The 19,929-nt window shown below is 40.4% G+C and overlaps 1 protein-coding gene across 1 annotated transcript in view; it reads right to left on the reverse strand.

The window, feature by feature from the left end:
• Nucleotides 1-1,849: 1,849 nt before the first annotated feature.
• The window catches only part of SCP2 (sterol carrier protein 2), a 164,231-nt gene continuing 146,151 nt past the window's right edge, over nucleotides 1,850-19,929 (reverse strand). Inside the window, exons 15-16 of the mRNA XM_082665984.1 lie at nucleotides 5,827-5,906; nucleotides 1,850-2,687 (exon numbers count right to left, since the gene is read on the reverse strand). Coding sequence (XP_082522110.1) covers nucleotides 2,592-2,687; nucleotides 5,827-5,906 — 176 coding nt within the window. The 3' untranslated portion in view covers nucleotides 1,850-2,591. The remainder of the gene's footprint in view (nucleotides 2,688-5,826; nucleotides 5,907-19,929) is intronic.

A 19,929-nucleotide genomic window follows, 5' to 3' on the forward strand; every position in this document is an offset into this window, starting at 1 on the left:
TGCATGGTTCATTCCTCAACCTATAGATCTCAGCTTATATATTACCTCCTCAGAGATGTCTCCCTTAACCACTGTATCATAGTGAGTCAAAGCCACTATGACTCTCCATGACAGCACTCTGACCATCTCCTGCACGGCACATCAGTCTGTAATAATTATTCATCTCTCTCATTTGACTGAGGAGCTCACTGCTGTCTCCAGTGCTTAGCATTACCCTCAATATGGTACCCAATATATGATAGGCACTCAAGAAGTATTTGTTCAGTGAATGAACAAATGAGAAAAGACTCAAAAAGTGGGACATAAAAAAAAAAAAACCACACTACAGACATCTTATCACATATCACAGAGGCAAAAGGTGGGGAGAGGAAGGGAACTCACATTTCCAGTAAGGGAACCAAGAATGACTACAATGTACACCTAACACTAATTTAGGTACTTTACATATGTTACCTCTCTAGATTCTCAATAATCCTAGGAGGTCAATATTCAAATCTCCACTTTCCAGATCAGGCAACTGAGGCTCAACCTGCGCAAGCAGCAAAACCAGTGACGGTATCAGTTTTAACCCAGACCTGTTAACCTCTTTCCTCCGAACCATGACGCTTCCCTAGAAATTAAACTGCTACTGTATTTTTATCATTAAGTACTTTCCTATTATACATATAAATTGTATTTATATGTGGATACATCCCTACCCCAAGAACAAGTTTTTGTTTTTCTTTTTTTCTTTGTTTTTTTCAGGTTCATCCTAAAGCCTAAAACAAACATCTGCTGCTATCTGGGACAAGCGAAGGCAGAAAAGTGCAGCAAATCCAAAGCACAAATAGATCAGACATTTCGTTGGAACTTTTTTCTTGAAGTCTTTTTTCTTCTTAGAGTAAAAAGCCTCTATGATTAGGAAGTCTGTGCTCTGAACTGATTTTATGGGACTTGAGATCAGCTTATACTGCCTTAATTTACCATCTTGTCCCATCCCCAAATGCTGTTCTGCTGGTCACAGAACATGCAAAGCTAAATGGCCTAGGGGGATCGTATCCACAGTCCTAATTTGATTAGTAGAGGCTCCAAACATCTAAACAAGCAAAATGAAACCACCTGGCTTTTTCCCTCTGACCACCTTTGGGTGAAGTAAACGTGTTCACAGCAGAAAGGTGGGACCTGGATAACTCCCAAACAGTTCTACTGGGCTCTGAGTAGACTCACAGGATTATCAGAACAGAAGGGACCTTAAAGACCATCTTAAATGCCCTCTTCTAACAGGTTAGCAAACAGGCTAGCAAACAGTTAGCAAACAAGCTAGCAGACAGTTACTTATTTGCCTAAGAAAAACAAGACTCCTGGCTCCTAGTCAAGTGCTCTTTCCACCACAACACAGCACCTCCCTAATCAAGAGCTAGTGATTGATTATGCCAAAGTAACCAGTAGATAGTAGTCTAGATAACACAGATCGTAAATCCCCAATGTTTCTCTTACTCTCCATCATTTAGAAAACCCTGAACAAAAAGAACATACACAATAAAAACAAAGGAGATGAGGAAGAGCTATTTTAATTTTCTATTAAACATTCTTCCAAAAACATTACTCTACCCCATATCTTACCGAGTTATTAGAAATAACATTAACATTAGAAAAACTAGGAAGGTAAAAGTAGGGAAAACACATCACATGCCAAAGTCTGGTATGAAATTTACCTTTAAAAACAAAAAGGAATAAAAAGCAATATTCCTTTAAATTGAATAAAAAAAAACTAGGAAGGTAAATTAAATGTGGCTTGTTAAACTAAACATATGAAAAGGGAAAATTATAACAAAGGAAGGAGAGTTTTACAAATTAAATTAATACGAGATTATAATTTGAAAACTGTGCATCTCAAAGCAAACTTTATTTGTTCAATTATTTTTAACAACAGTGTTTATGATTCTAATACACTGATTTTTTTCCAGGAAGGAAACTCACTTAAAAATATTTTTGTTTTAAAAAATAGGCCTGTGTTCAGCTATATATTTTTTCTCCCAAGCTTTGATCATATTTCTTTGATTTGGGAAGAAAATACTGTTTTGATGGCATGAAATGCAAAACTGTGAAGATTTTTTTAAAAAAACATCCCAGTACAGAATTTTAAAAATTATCAATGGAAAACAGATTAAGGTCATTAAGTGCACAACACTAATTACTGGCCAGCTACTGGTATCCTGTTTCTTCCCTAGTTCTCCCAAGGAAAACTGAATTAAATTGAATCTTCAGCAGAATAATCCTCAAATATACTTTATAAGCAAAATGAGAGCTTTCGTTTACATAGTTTTTGGATTTTGCTATTCCTAATTTTATTCTAAAACTCAATTTTACCCCAAACCATAATTACCATATTAACTTTGTAATGCACAGTTGTATGCGATTCAGCAAAGCAGTAGTACATCATCAGGTTCTAGTCACCCAGAGCTTAGGGAAAACAGGATTGGTCGCACCCATTTAAAAACAAATACGCTATTTGCCAATGTGTAGTTTCGATCTAAGTTCTGACAATGAAATATGTGGACATATATCTATGTATCTCATCTTGATTTTCAAAGGTAGGCAGAGAGAGTTCTTCACAGCTTAGCTTTGCCTGGCTGAAGCTGAAGGTTTTGTAACTTCATAGCCAGACCCATGTTGCCAGTGATTTTCAATTTACCTTGAAAGAAGGCCTGTGAGGAAGAAGAAAGAAAATTTATCATTTGGTGTTTTTTGTTTTGAGACTGCTGATATTTCTAGACTATCCAGCCCTGAGATGATTTATTTATCCAGGTTTCTTCAACTTTCTTCAAAATATGAAACTTGGCTTTCAGGAATAGATTTAGAACCAGAGTCTTCAAAAGGACGCATTTGTGAAAGTCATGCTTTACACAGAGCCGTCAAAAGGCACATCTTTCCCAAATGTGTTCTCTTAAAAATCGAGTCTGCCTTTACCTGCCTTCCTCACAGGTGGTACGTTTTCCAAATATTAGGCAGAGTGGATTCATACTAGACCGATTTTGTTTAAAACCATTACACATTTGTTCAGTGGGTCTGCTAGCAGGGAGAGAAAGCACATGCATAACACACTTATGAACTCTTGGGATTCAATACAATGCAGATGAAATGTCACCATTTTTCTCCCTCTTTTTGGTCTACGTGATAAAGATTTATTCCCTACAGAGGGAGGCCAGGCAGACTGCTGAGACTGAGGTGCCTGTGTTAATCTTTGGCTCAATAAGAAGAATCAAACCAATCCCAAGTGCAGAGCCACAGTTTGTTCCATTTAACAACTGCCTGGGATTAGATCACATGATGTTTGCTAAATTTATCATGTAACAAAATCCCAGGAAAACTTTAAAGAAATAGCAAAATTGGGAACATAGCATGATTTCCCTGCTACGATCTCAGTCTTTCAACTCAATTCTTAAAATAAGGAAAAGCTACAGGAAAAGTTCTGGTAGTCTTAGCTTCCTAACAAGTATATTCATGAAGCAGTGAGGGGCTCTTCTGCCTCATCCATAGGAAATCTCAGAGCTCTGCTTTCTCTACACCTTCTGGTGAGGGTGACTAATGCCTTTTTTTTTTTCCTCCTCTGTCTGGACAAACTAAATATTTCTTTCTATATGGCACACAGCCTTCTGTCTGATGACTTTAAGGTCAGGTGTCTCAGAACACAATATATTTAACATATGTCCTTTAAAAATATGGACCAGTAGTACCTAGAAGAGAAACTCACCATATTTCCCTTTTCTTAATTAAAAGAGGAAATGACTTTTCACTTAATAATTATTACAGAGAAAAATGAGTCTTCACTTTTTAGAGAATCCGAACATAAGAGGCATTTAAATCTGGCCCCTAAGGTGTTCTACATTTGCTTTCTTCTGGAGAGCACATTGCTTTGTTTCAACCGTAGCCAAACACTGAAATTATAATTTCCACTGCATTTAATGGTTTCCAGTCAAATCTTCTGCTGAGCATAAGGGAAGGCCATTAGCACATTAACAGAAACGTCTCCTATTTTTATCTTTAATTCCTTTGGGTGCTAACAGGTGTTCAGGAAAAGTAAGCTGACACTTCACTCCCCAAAATGGGTGGTAAACAGATAAACTGAGAGAACGAGTGCGAAGCCTGACCACACTGCCAAGGAAGTGCATGGTGTGCACCGTGGAGTAAGCAGCGGTGGGTGGGAAGGAGGACGTCGGCCAACTCCGAGATTGGTGGCCTCTGTTCTGTCCAGATTTTTGGAGAGGGCACAGTGGGTGGAAATGTCAATGTCAATAGTGTGTATTCAGTTGAAACATCACAGATGCAAGTCTCTCACTTGTCGACGCATCAGCTGAAATATGCTTAGTTGCTTAGAAAAAGCATTTTTAAAAGGAATACGAGTAGGAGTCAGATTTAGTTGTTTTATCCAATCTTTCAAATTACCAGGGTACCACAGGAACAAGACCTAAAACAAATCAGGCTGAGGCAACAACAAAAAAATAAGGTTACAGTGGAAAGCAGCATTTTAGCTTCCTTTGTGTTATCTATGGATAATGTATATCAAGTCTGTTCCACACTGTACAACTAAAGAGTATAAGAAGACCCTTGACAATCTGGGGGCCTGGAAAATCTATACAAGGCATAAAGACATTTTAGACAAATGCAAATTAATTGTGAAAACCCAAAAACGCAAGGCATCATGCTAAGTTCTGGAGACACAAAGATGAACAAGATGTGCTTTGTTCCCTTGAGGTACACACAATCTAATAGGGAAGAGATAGGCACATTATGACTAGTATAATGAGACAAGTGCCAGGCTAGCAGGCCAGTAAGTGGCCCAGAAGAGGGACTGACTATAGCTCCCCAACAATGTGGTAGGAAGTCTCTGGACATAACATCTAAGTTCATTTTGAAAGGCAAGGAGTTTGTCAAGGAAGGACAGCTCAGGCCAGAAAAAGAGCACGGGCAAAGATACGAAATGTGAAAGATCATGCCTTTGTTCACACCCGACCCTCCTTCTGTCTGACGGCCCCTACTCGCCATCTGTGCACTGCTAACTCCTGATCACTCCCAGGACTCAGCCAAGCATCGTTTCCTCTGTGAAGCCTTCTCGATGGCCCGGGAAGATGTGGCTTCTCCTCCCTCCACCCTCCCTGACCTCAAGTAATGCAGGGCACCTTGGATATTTGGCTGCACTTACTCTTAAGTTGTTTTTTTTCTAAATTTATTTATTTAATTTATTTATTTTTGGCTGCATTGGGTCTTTGTTGTTGTGCGCTGGCTTTCTCTAGCTGCGGTGAGCGGGAGTTACTCTTTGTCGCAGTGCACAGGCTTCTCACTGCGGTGTCTTCTCTTGTTGCAGAGCACGGGCTTTAGGCATGTGGGCTTCAGTAGTTGTGGTGCATGGGCTCAGCAGCTGTGGCTCGTGGGCTCTAGAGTGCAGGCTCAGTAGTTGTGGCGCATGGGTTTAGCTGCTCCACAGCATGTGGGATCTTCCCGGACCAGGGCTCAAACCCGCGTCCCCTGCATTGGCAGGCAGATTCTTAATGACTGCACCACCAGGGAAGCCCTGCATTTACTCTTTTGCAGACCTGTCTCGTACCAAATTGTGGACGCCCTGAGCATGGGAACTATTTCTTCTACATCTGGACATTTCCAGCACACAGGACACTGTCTGGCACATCATTAGCTTCACAACTGTCATTTGTTAAGTGAACATTGGGGGAACACTGAGTTTTGTGGGTTTTACCACTTTGCACTTTATGGGATGAGGTTGAGGTAGGTGATGAAGTGAAACGGGCTAAAACCCACCTAAGAAAAGGATATAAGCGCCATCATACTTACCGACTGAGGATTCATTTTACCAGTCATCAAAGCCAGTAAGTCCGAGTCAGCCATTGTAATTGTGCAGTCGGCCTTCTTATCTAAAACACAGACATGCAGAAGGAAGGAGAAATGGGGAGTGTTCAGTTTCATGTATACATTTTAGTCAAAAGCCACTGACTGCCACAGAATCACATCCAGAATAGTGTGGGCAAATGGGCACTCACATACACTCTATGGCAGCCTGGTGAAATGTGACATAAATCACAAGCAACCTCAATATTTAACAAGAGGGAATTTATTAAATAAATCATGGTATATTCATGTAACGGGATACAATGCAGTCATTAGACGATGTGGATCTACATTTTATTGACCTGGAAAGATACGTATGTTATACTCTTCATGATACTGTTATATAAGCCAGTTACAAAACAAACTGTAAAAATGGACCCAAGTTTTGCTTAAAAACAGATATTCAATTATGTATGTACAGAAAAAACATCTGTAAACTTGGAGACCAATATATTAATAATAGCTACTGTGGCACACAGACTCTAAGGTGACCCCTGTGACCCCTGGCTTCTGGTATTCATGCCTTTGTATAATCCCCTACTCTCAAGTGTGGGCAGGACCTGTGACTTGCTTCTAGCCTGCAGAGTGTGGCAATGGTGATGGGCTGTCATTCCTGTGTTCTGTTACACTGCATAAGACTCTGTCTTGCTGGCTCTCTCTCACTCTCCTGCTGGCCTTGAATAAACTAGATGCTATACTGTGAACTGCATACTGCATATGGAGAGGGCTACATGGCAGGGTACTGACCTTTAGGAGCTGAGGGCAGACTCTGACCAATAACCAGTAAAAAACTAAAGCTATCATTCTCACAGCTACAAGGAAATTAATTCTTCCAGCAACATCAGTGAACTTGGGCACGAACCACTTCCCCAGTCAAGTCTCTAGATGAGAACTCAGCCCTGGCCAACACCCTGACCGCGGCCTGCGACACCCTATGCAGAGGACCCAGCTAAGCTGTCCTCAGCCAACTTACCCATGGAAGCTGTGAGGTAATAAATAAATGTGTGCGTTTTTTTAAACCACTAAGTTTGTGGTAATTTGTTAGAAGATGAAGTCATCTAGACCAGGGGTTAACAAACTTTTTCTGTAAAGGATCAGACACTAAATATTTTAGGCCTTGCAGGCCACTAGGTCTCTACTGCAACTACTCAACTCTGCACCTGTAGCACGAGAGCAGCCATATAGAATACATAAATGAATGTAGCTGTATTCCAATAAAACTATTTTCAAAACAGGTAGCAGACCAAGAGGGATAAGATATTTGCAACTCACAGATCTAACAGAGAATTTGTATCCAGAAAATATAAAAAACTCCTATCACTCAATTAGAAAAGGTTAGATAGTTCAATACAAAAGTGGGCAAATAACATAAACAGGCACAATACAAAAGATCTCCAAATGGTCAAAAAAAGCACATGAAACAGTGTTCAATTCCATTAGTCATCAGGAAAATGCAAATTAAAAGTACAGTTGAGATACTACAACGTACCTACTAGAATGAATGGCTTAAAAAAAAAAAGATAATACCCAGTGCTGGTGAGGATGAGGAGCAACTAGCAGGTCAGAACAATGCTGGAGGGACTGAAAAACGGTACAGCCACTTTAGACAACAGTCTGGACATTTCCTAGAAAGCTAAACATACACATGCCATATGACCTGCCAATCCCATTCTTAGGTGTTTACTGAAGAGAAATGAAAACATAAATCCACACAAAAACCTGTATGCGGATGCTCATAGTGGCTTTATTTAAATAGCCAAAAGCTGAAAGAAACCAAATATACTCCAGCTGGTGAATGGATAAACTACTCAGCAACAAAAAGGAACAAACTACTGATAATACATGAAAGAAGCAGGCTCAAAAAGCTGCATACTGTATGATTCCACTTGCAGTTTACGACGACATTCTGGAAAAAGTGAAACTACAGGGACAGAAGTCAGATCAGGGGTTGCCAGGGCCTGAGGGTGAGAGAAGGGGTTTGATTACAAAAGGACATGAGGACATTTTTTTTTTTAATTAAGGGTACTTTAATTAATTAATTTATTTTTGGCTGTGTTGGGTCTTTGTTTCTGTGCGAGGGCTTTCTCTAGTTGTGGCAAGTGGGGGCCACTCTTCATCGTGGTGCGCGGGCCTCTCACTGTCGCGGCCTCTCTTGTTGCAGAGCACAGGCTCCAGACGCGTAGGCTCAGTAGTTGTGGCTCAAGGGCCTAGTTGCTCCGCGGCATGTGGGATCTTCCCAGACCAGGGCTCAAACCCGCGTGCCCTGCACTAGCAGGCAGACCCTCAACCACTCTCATATAATATGGAAGAGACTGTAGAATAGTATATCCATATCAAAAAACTGGCTATTTGGTAGCTCATGACTTAGCATTTCTACTCCTGGTTATATGCCAAATGGAAATAAGTACATGTGTCCACTAAAAGACACATATGAGAATGTTCGTAACACCTTTATTCATAAGGCCACAAAATGGAAAACTGCGAAGATACAGCAACCATGAACTGAATTAATAAATTCTGGTGTATTCACATAGTAAAAATGAACTACTGCTACATGCAACAATATAATAAATCTTACAATGCTGAGTGAAAGAAGCCACACCTAAAAGAGTAAATATTGTATGGTTCCAGCTATACGAATTTCCAAAATAAATAATATCAACCTATGGTGACAGAATTTGGAATAGTGGTTCCTTTTGGGAGTGGGTAGTGATGGGAGGTGGTGTCAGGGAGGTTTCTACAGTGCTGGCAACATTATGCATCTTGATCTGGGAGATGTGTTCATTTGTTAACATTTATCAGGCTGTACACTACAGATTCATGCCCTTCCTTACAGGCTAGACTTCAGAAAACTTTTACACAAAAAAAACCCAAAAAAAAACAGGTGGTGGGATGAATTTGGCCCACAGGTCATAATTTGTCAACCCCTGATACAGATGGTAGGATTATAGGAGAGTAATTTTTTCATTTTGTTTCTCTATCTTTCCCAATTTTTTTTGCACTTAAGTATGTATTACTATATAAAAACAAAGTTTTAAAAATATTCATTTTTTTATTGGAATACAGTTGCTTTATAATGTTGTGTTAGTTTCTGCTGTACAACAAAGTGAATCAGCTGTATGTATGCATATATCCCCTCCCTCTTGGACCTCTCTCCCACACCCCCCATCCCACCCATCTAGGTCATCACAAAGCACCGAGCTAGCTATCTATTTTACACACGGTAGTGTATATATGTCAATCCTAATCTCCCACCCTCCCCATCTCCCCAGTGTCCACATATCCGTTCTCTTCATCTACGTCTCTATTCCTGCCCTGCAAATAGGTTTAAAATATTAATTTTAGTAGTATAACCAAAGTATAATGCAAAAAAGGCCGTACCACAAAGACTCTAATATCTTATTGCTAAATCAGCAATGTCTACCTTGGACAAGTGCAAAAGGAAAAATTCACCAAGAAATCAAAATTTTCAGTAGTCAGTGTTTCAGGCAATCACTATAACAATAGTACTCTAATAGTACTACTACCACTAATAGTAATAATATCAAATTACGGCCCAATAGTTAGATAATCTGTGCCTTAATAAAAAAAGATAGGAGTTGCTACGGTCTGACTGTTTGTATCCCCCGCAAAACTCGTATTTTGAAATCCTAATGCCTGATGTGATGGTATTGGTAGGGAGGGCCTTTGGAAGGTCATGAGGGTAGAGCCCTTATGAATGGGATTAATGCCTTACAAAGAGGCTCCAGAGAGACCCCTAGCTCCTTCCATGATATAAGCCCACAGCAAGAAGGCACTGGCTATGAACCAGGAAGAGGGCCCTCACCAAACGGGACCATACTGATGCCTTTATCTAGGACTTCCAGCCACCAGAGCTGTGAGAAGTAAATTTCTGTTGTTTATAAGCTACCCAGGCTGTGGTATGTTCGATATAGCAGCCCAAATGGCCTAAGATGGGGGTAAACTATGAAAATACAGCATGCCTATATTATTAAGTAACGAAAACAAGATTGAAAATAAAAGTTTTTATTATATGTCTTAGAATGCAGGGATAGCCCATAAAAAGACTGTGATTCAATAGCCCCTCCATCTTTGCCTGTAACAAAATTTTCTCTTATTACTTGAGAAAAGGTCTGAAGTCTTAAAAATTAAGGTATTTACAACCTAGAAAATCCAGTTCTCTTGTAGATATATAACATCAAAGAGCAGGGAGAAAAAAAGCTAGCAAATTGAGATAACTGGACTTCATTCATAATTGGATTAGATCCTAATATGCCAAAAAAAGGACTCATAGTCAATAAAAATGTGACTTTAGGAAATAAATGCTGCTGCTGCTGTTACTATATCAGCATTTACTGAGCTCTCACTATGCCGATTACTTCACATACCTAGACTCATACAATAACCCTATGAGGGTCAGAGAGGTCAAACAACTTGCCCAAGGTCACACGGCTACTAAGTGGCTGAGCTAGGTATGAAAGCAGATTCCTGCTGCCAAAGCCCACGCTCCCAACTCCTAAGCTCTATGGCTTCCCCCTGTTACAGGAAGAATACAAACATTCAACAGCTCAGTTTTTTGTTTTTGTTTTTTTGCGGTATGCGGGCCTCTCACTGTTATGGCCTCTCCCATTGCGGAGCACAGGCTCCGGATGCGCAGGCTCAGCGGCCATGGCTCACGGACCTAGCCACTCCGCGGCATGTGGGATCTTCCCGGACCGGGGCACGATCCCATGTCCCCTGCATCGGCAGGCAGACTCTCAACCACTGCGCCACCAGGGAAGCCCCAACAGCTCAGTTTTAATTGAGCCTTCACTAATTCATCCACATCTGATGTATCCCAGATGCTTTCTCAGCTCCCCTAGTCCTTTTGAGGAGTCACAAACAATTCCAATGTGTTTATGCAAAATTAATGTTTAATATATGGGTTGGGGAGGAAGCAATGATTTACTGAGCACTTACCATGCTAGGGGCTTTACATACCTTTTATCTCATTTAATCCCCACAACAGCTCCATGGATAGACATTATTCTCACCATTTTCTAGATGAGACAACTGGACTCAGGGAAGGTTTATACCTAGTAAGTGACAGAGCCAAGGTCTGAACCCAGGTTTCGGTATCTCCAAAGGCTATGCTCTTTCCCCTGTACCTTGGGGATGAGAGACTCTGAGGCCTTCTGTATCATGTTCCCCATTAAGGGGCAGGGTTGAGAACTCAAACAGGTGCTGAGAGGGAAGAATATACGAATGAAAGAATAATATATCGTGTTAAATTAATTAAAGTTGGCTTCCTGGAGATATGCGAGTCATTTCAAAGGAGAGGAGGGAGGGGCCGAATTCATGGAGAAACACCAGGCAGCAAGAAAAGATTATGGAAAAATGCACAAAGCCTAAAAGTCCTTGACATAACCATCTGTATCATTACCAAATTCTTAGAATATAAGCAAATGAAATACATTTAAGTAAATCTTACTTTGCTAACAGAAAGTAAACCTCTCAACAGTATGTACATGTCAAAAGATCTAGCAATTCTCTTTAAGATGCCAGTTCAAACTAGGACAGGTTATTAATGCTTTAACATAGCTGATCTCTAACAAATGGTCATTTGTTGGCTGATGTAAAAGGAGCTGGCAATTTCCCACGGTAGCTTTTACTGGTAAGTCCATATTTCACCGCCACTCCTAGCTGCCAACAAGTATCAGTTTCAGCAGAAATTCAGGGTAAAATCCCTTCAGGTATGGGATGGGGCACCTAATGTGGGGAGAGCTCGCTGCCAGGGTTCATATGCAGAGAGCAAGGTTTTTCTGAAAATTTGCCATATGTTTCCATAAGCATATAATCTTTCAAAACAAACAAACAATAACAACAAAACAGGAAAATTTTTCTCCAAAAATCTCCTTGGGGGCAGAGTCAAGATGGAGGAGTACGAGGACACAGAGTTCACGTCTCCTCACAACTAGGGCACCTACCAGGTACTGGTGGGGAACCACGGACACCTAAAGGGACGGGAGGAACCCCGAATGACCAGATGGGACGTGGCGGGGAGGGAGCAGGGAGGAGAAGTGGAGGTGGGACGGGACCGGCACCCTTGAGAGACGGCTGGGGGAGAGGAGGGGTTCTCACACCTGAAGGAGCCCATCCACGGTGAGGGGAGCAACGGGGATGGGGAGAGACCCTTGAGAGGCCAGAGGATCGGAAGGGAAGGCAGCCAGCATTTCCCCCACCCACTTGGGCCCTGGGGAGCCTACTGAGGTCCCGGGCATGATCCTCTGCCCTCCCAGACCCCCTCTGGCCGCCCGGGTCCTGAGGGCGTGGGTGGGGAGTAGAGGCCAGACGGGACCGGTGCACTGAGGGGCGGCTGGGGAAGGGTGGGGTTTCCACCCTCGGGACGGGCCCACTCACAGTGAGGGGATCAGCGGGGACCGGGAGGATGGGAAGGGAACTAGGCCAGCGTTTCCCCCACTCATTCGGGCACCTGGGAGCCTACTGTGGTCCCAGGCCAGATCCTCCGCCCTCCGAGGCCCCCTCCAGCTACACTGGGCCTAAACCCCGGCCCTGCACTCCCACCCAGGGCCTTACCTCTGAACTCCACTGTCCGAGGCCCCCTCCAGCCATGCTGCCTTTTCCTGCCTCATGGATCCTGAGCATAGGCCCCACCCCAACCTAAGCTCTGCCCCCACAGCCAAGGCCTTTTCTGGCCCATTTTTCTTTTTTTTTCGGGGGGGGGGGTTTGTGGTTGTGTTTTACCTTGTTGTTTCACTTATATATATTTTTTTCCTAACTTTAAAATTTTTCTAGTTTTATCTTTTATTCTTTGTTATTGTACTGCTCCTTTCTTTTTTTCTTTTGCTGCGCCGTGCACCTTAAGGGATCTTGGTTCCCAGGCCAGAGGTCAACCCTGAGCTCCTGTGGTGAGAGCACTGAGTCCAAACCACTGGACTAACAGAGAACCTCAGACCTCAGGGAATACTAATAAGAGTGAGATCTCCCGGATGTCCTCATCTCGGCACCAAGATCCAGCTCTATCCAACTGTAAAAACTCCAGCACTGGACGCCTCAGGCCAAACAACCAGTAAGAAGGAACACAGCCCCACCCATCAAAAAAATGAGACGACAAAAAAATATGTTACAGATGAAAGAGTAAGGTAAAAACCTACAAGACCAAATAAATGAAGAGGAAATAGGCAACCTACCTGAAAAAAGAATTCAGAGTAATGATAGTAAAAATGATCCAGGGGCTTCCCTGGTGGTGCAGTGATTAGGAATCCGCCTGCCAGTGCAGGGGACACAGGTTCATATGCCGTGGAGCAACTAAGCCCATGTGCCACAACAAATGAGCCTGCGCTCTGGAGACCATGACCCACAACTACTGAGCCTGTGTGCCAAGACTACTGAAGCTCACGTGCCTAGAGCCCGTGCTCCGCAACCTACCTGAAAAAAGAATTCAGAGTAATGATAGTAAAGATGATCCAGGGGCTTCCCTGGTGGTGCAGTGGTTAGGAATCCGCCTGCCAATGCAGGGGACACAGATTCATATGCAGTGGAGCAACTAAGCCCGTGTGCCACAACAAATGAGCCTGCGCTCTGGAACCCATGACCCACAACTACTGAGCCCGTGTGCCACGACTACTGAAGCTCACGTGCCTAGAGCCTGTGCTCCGCAACAAGAGAAGCCACTGCAATGAGAAGCCTGCGCACCACAATGAAGAATAGCCCCCACTCACTGCAATAAGGGAAAGCCTGTGCATAGCAGTAAAGACGCAATGCAGCCAAAAATAAATAAATTAATTAATTAAAAAAAAAGATTATCCAAAATCACAGAAACAGGATGGAGGCATGGATCCAGAAAATACAAGAAATGTTAACAAAGACCTAGAAGAACTAAAGAACAAACAGTGATGAACACCACAATAACTGAAATGAAAAATATACTAGAAGGAATCAATAGCAGAAAAACTGAGGCAGAAGAACAAATAAGTGAGCTGGAAGACAAAATTGTGGAAATAACTGCCAAGGGGCAGAATAAAGAAAAAAGAATGAAAAGAATTGAGGACGGTCCTAGAGACCTCTGGGACAACATTAAACGCACCAACATTTGAATTATAGGGGTCCCAGAAGAAGAACAGAAAGAGAAAGGGTCTGAGAAAACATTTGAAGAGATTATAGTTGAAAACTTCCCCAACATGGGAAAGGAAATAGCAAACCAAGTCCAGGAAGCACAGAAAGTCCCTTCAGGATAAATCCTAGGAGAAACACACCAAGACACATAATAATCCAACTAACAAAAATTAAATCAAAAAAACAACAAAAAAAATTAAAAGCAGCAAGGGAAAAGCAAAAAATAACATACAAGGGCATCCCCATAAGGGTATCAGTTGATTTTTCAGCAGAAACTCTGCAGGCCAGAAGGGAGTGGCAGGATATATTTAAAGTGATGAAAGGGAAAAACCTACAACCAAGATTACTCTACCCAGCAAGGATCTCATTCAGATTTGATGGAGAAATCAAAAGCTTTACAGACAAGCAAAAGCTATAAGACAATTCAGCGCCACCAAACCAGCTTTACAACAAATGCTAAAGGAACTTCTCTAGGTGGGAAACACAAGAGAAGAAAAAGACCTACAAAAACAAACCCAAAACAATTAAGGAAATGGTAATAGGAACATACATATCGATACTTACCTTAAATGAAAATGGATTAAATGCTCCAACCAAAAGACACAGCCTCACTGAATGGATACAAAAACAAGACCCGTATATATGCTGTCTACAAGAAACCACTTCAGACCTAGGGACACATACAGACTGAAAGTGAGGGGATGGAAAAAGATATTCCATGGAAATGGAAATCAAAAGAAAGCTGCAGGAGCAATACTCATATCAGATAAAATAGACTTTAAAATAAAGACTGTTAAAGAGATAAGGAAGGACCCTACATAATGATCGAGGGATCAATCCAAGAAGTAAGTATAACAATTATAAATGTTTATGCACCCAACATAGGAGCACCTCAATACATAAGGCAAATGTTAACAGCCATAAAAGGGGAAATCAAGACTAACACAATAATAGTGGGGGACCTTTACACCCAATTACAACAATGGACAGATCATCCAAAATGAAAATAAATAAGGAAACACAGGTTTTAAATGATGCAACAGACCAGATAGATTTAATTGCTATTTATAGGACATTCCACCCGCAAGTGGCAGAATACACTTTCCTCTCAAGTGCACATGGAACATTCTCCAGGATAGATCACAACTTGGGTCACAAACAAGCCTTGGAAAATTTAAGAAAATTGAAATCATATCAAACATCTTTTCTGACCACAACACTATGAGGTTAGAAATCAATTACAGGAAAAAAAAAACTGTAAAAAACACAAATACATGGAGGCTAAACACTGCATTGCTAAATAACCAAGAGATCACTGAATAAGTCAAAGAGGAAATTAAAAAATACATAGAAACAAATGACAATGAAAACATGACAACCCAAAACATATGGGATGCAGCTAAAGCAGTTCTAAGAGGGAAGTTTATAGCAATTCAATCGCACCTCCAGAAACAAGAAAATCTCAAATAAACAATCTAATCCTATACTTGAAACAACTAGAGAAAGAAGAACAAAGAAAACCCAAAGTCAGTAGAAGGAAAGAAATCATAAAGATCAAAGCAGAAATAAATGAAATAGAAACAAAGAAAACAACAGCAAAGATCAGTAAAACTAAAAGTTGGTTCTTTGAGAATATAAAAAAAAAAATTGATAAACCTTTAGCCAGACTCATCAAGTAAAAAAGGGAGCGGACTCAAATCAATAAAATTAGAAATGAAAAAGGAGAAATTACAACTGACACCACAGAAATACAAAGGATCATAAGACTGCAATGACGACTATATGCCATTAAAATGGACAACCTGGAAGAAATGGACAAATTCTTGGAAAGAAAAAACTCTCCAAGACTGAACCAGAAGGAATTAGAAAATATAAACAGACCAATCACAAGTCGTGAAATTGAAATTATAACTAAAGATCTTCCAACAAACAAAAAGTCCAGGACCAGATGGCTTCAGAGGTGAATTCTATCAAACATTTAGAGAAGAGCTAACACCTATCTTCCCCAAACTCTTCCAAAAAACTGCAGAGGAAGGAATGCTCCCAAACTCATTCTACGAGGCCACCATCACCCTGAAATCAAAACCAGACAAAGATACTACAAAAAAAGAAAATTAAAGACCAAGATCACTGATAAATATAGATGCAAAAATCCTCAACAAATACTAGCAAACAGAATGCAACAACCCATTAAAAGGGTCATACACCATCATCAGGTGGGATTTATCCCAGGGATGCAAGGATTCTTCAATATACACAATCATATTTTCTGTAGTGGTATGCTTTGATTCCCTTTTTGTTATTTTTGTGAATTTACTGTAAGTTATTGCTTTGCGGTTACCACGAGGCTTACATAAAATAGCTTATAGATATAACAGTCTTTTTTATGTTGATAACAATTTAACTTCGATTACACACAAAACTCTACCTTTCTCTTACCCTCCTTTTATGTTTTTTTATGTCACAATTTAGATCTTTTTATATTGTGCTTCCATTAAAAATTGTTGTTGTTATAAACTAAAATATATATACATATATATATATACACAAATCAATGTGATACACCACATTAACAAATTGAAGAATAAAAACCATATGATCATCTCAATAGATGCAGAAAAAGCTTTTGACAAAATTCAACACCCATTTATGATAAAAACTCCCCAGAAAGTGGGCAGAGAGGGAAAACACCTCAATGTAATAAAGGCCATATATAACAAACTCACAGCAAACATCATTCTCAATGGTGAAAAACTGAAAGTATTTCCACTAAGATCAGAAACACGACAAGGATGTCCACTCTCACCACTCTTATTCAACATAGTATTGGAAGTCCTACCATAGCAATCAGAGAAGAAAAAGAAATAAGAGGAATACAAATTGGAAGAGAAGAAGTAAAACTGTCACTGTTTGCAGATGATATGATACTACACATAGAAAATCCTAAAGATGCCACCAGAAAACTACTAGAACTAATCAATGAATGTGGTAAAGTTGCAGGATACAAAAGTAATGCACAGAAATCTCTTGCATTCCTATACACTAACAACAAAAGAGCAGAAAGAGAAATTAAGGAAACAATCCCATTTACCATCACAACAAAAAGAATAAAATACCTAGGAATAAATCTACCTAAGGAGACAAAAAACCTGTACTCAGAAAACTATAAAACACTGATGAAAGAAATCAAAGATGACACAAACAGATGGAGAAATATACCATGTTCTTGGATTAGAAGAATCAATATTGTGAAAATGGCTATACTCCCCAAAGCAATCTACAGATGCAATGCAATCCCTATCAAATTACCAAGGGCATTTTTCACAGAACTAGAACAAAAAAATTTACAATTTGTATGGAAACACAAAAGACCCCAAATAGCCAAAGCAATCTTGAGAAAGAAAAACAGAGCTGTAGGAATCAGGCTCCCCAACTTCAGACTATACTACAAAGCTACAGTAATCAAGACAGTATGGTACTGGCACAAAAAACAGAAATATAGATCAACGGTACTGGATAGAAAGCCCAGAGATAAACCCACACACCTATGGTCAACTAATATATGACAAAGGAGGCAAGAATATACAATGGAGAAAAGACAGCCTCTTCAATAAGTGGTGCTGGGAAAACTGGACAGCTACATATAAAAGAATGAAATTAGAACACTCCCTAACACCATACCCAAAAATACACTCAAAATGGATTAAAGACCTAAATGTAAGACGAGACTCTACAAAACTCTTAGACGAAAACATAGGAAAAACACTCTTTGACATAAATCACAGCAAGATCTTTTTTGACCCACCTCCTAGAATAACGAAAATAAAAACAAAAATAAGCAAATGGAACCTAAATTAAACTTAAAAGCTTTTGTGCAGCAAAGGAAAACATAAGACGAAAAGACAGCCCTCAGATTGGGAGAACATATTTGCAAATGATGCAATGGACAAAGGATTAACCTCCAAAATATACAAACAACTCATGCAGCTCAATATCAAGAAAACAAACAAGCCAATCAAAAAATGGGCGGAAGACCTAAACATACATTTTTCCAAAGAAGACATACAGATGACCAAGAGGCACATGAAAAGATACTCAACATCACTAATTATTAGAGAAATTCAAATCAAATCTGCAATGAGATATATCAGCTCACACCAGTCAGAATGGCTATCATCAAAAAATCTATAAACAATAAATGCTGGAGAGGGTGTGGAGAAAAGGAAACCCTCTTGCACTGTTGGTGGGAATGTAAATTGATACAGCCACTGTGGAGAACAGTATGGAGGTTCCTTAAAAAACTAAAAATCGAACTACCATATGACCCAGCAATCCCACCACTGCGCATATACCCTTAGAAAACCATAATTCAAAAAGTCACATGTGGGCTTCCCCGGTGGTGCAGTGGTTAAGAATCCACCTGCCAATGCAGGGGTAACAGGTTCGAGCCCTAGTCTGGGAAGATCCCACATGCTGCGGAGCAACTAAGCCCATGCACCACAATTACTGAGCCTGAGCTCTAGAGCCCATGAGCCACAACTACTGAGCCCGTATGCCACAAATACTGAAGCCCACGTGCTTAGAGCCCGTGCTCTGCAACGAGAAGCCACCACAAAGAGAAGCCCGTGCACCACAACGAAGAGTAGCCACCGCTCACCACAACTAGAGAAAAAGCCCGTGTGCAGCAATGAAGACCCAACGCTGCCAAAAAAATAAAATAAGTTAAAAAAAAAAGTTACATTAAAAACAAAAGTCACATGTACCCCAATGTTCACTGTAGCACTATTTACAATAGCCAGGACATGGAAGCAACCTAAATGTCCATCAACAGATAAATGGATAAAGAAGATGTGGTACGTATATATAATGGAATATAACTCAACCATAAAAAGGAACAAAATTGGGTCATTTGTAGAGATGTGGATGGACCCAGAGTCAGTCATACAGGGTGAAGTCAGAAAGAGAAAAACAAATATCGTATATTAACACATATATGTGGAATCTAGAAAAATGGTACAGATGAACGTATCTGCAGGGCAGGAATAGAGACGCAGACATACAGAACAGACATGTGGACACCGGGGGGTAAAGGGAGGGTGGGATGAATTGGCAGATTAGGTTTGACATAAATACACTACCATGTATAAAAGGGATAGCTAGTGGGAACCTGCTGTATAGCACAGGGAGCTCAGCCTGATGCTCTGTGATGACCTAGGTGGGTGGGAGGTCCAAGAGGGAGAGGATATATTTATACATATAGGTGATTCACTTCATTGTACAGCAGAAACTAACACAACATTGTAAAGCAATTATACTCCAATAAAAATAAAAATTAAAGAAAAATAAAAACTTAAAAAAATATCAACTTGACATCTGTCTAGACATGTCAATATATAATCCTGAAGTAACCATTAACATTCAGTCTTTTAAAAAAATTGGCATTATTTCCCCAAAGTTCTTTTTATTTCTAAAAGCTAGAATCTAGATGAAGCATTTAGTTTTTCTTCGTACATCATGTTAGATGGCAGCTCACAGAATGTAAACATAGTTATTTTTCTGCCCACTCATTTTGAGAAAAAAAAATGCTGCCCACACCAGATGCCCTTACTACCACTCAGCTTTTCCTTCATTAATCTCTAGTTGATTCCTTATTCAACAGTACATATAACACTGCTCTTAACATCTTCTCCTTTCTCCAAGCTCTAAACTCTATTCCAGGATCTCTGCCAAACCCCTCTGTACCTCAAAATGCCCCTGAATATTTATCTACCCCCTCTTAGAGGAAGAAGTATCCATCCCTCCTTGTTAAGGCTAACCCTCCTTCCACCTGTGCTCCTGATGACATTGTCTCCTCCAGGACCTTCCCCAGTAATGTAGCAGTAACAAACTCTACCATCTTTGATATATCTCCTTCTCCTTCACAGCTTCCAAGTA

This window comes from Grampus griseus, assembly GCF_964374135.1.
Source record: "Grampus griseus genome assembly, chromosome: 1".
NCBI lineage: Eukaryota > Metazoa > Chordata > Mammalia > Artiodactyla > Delphinidae > Grampus > Grampus griseus.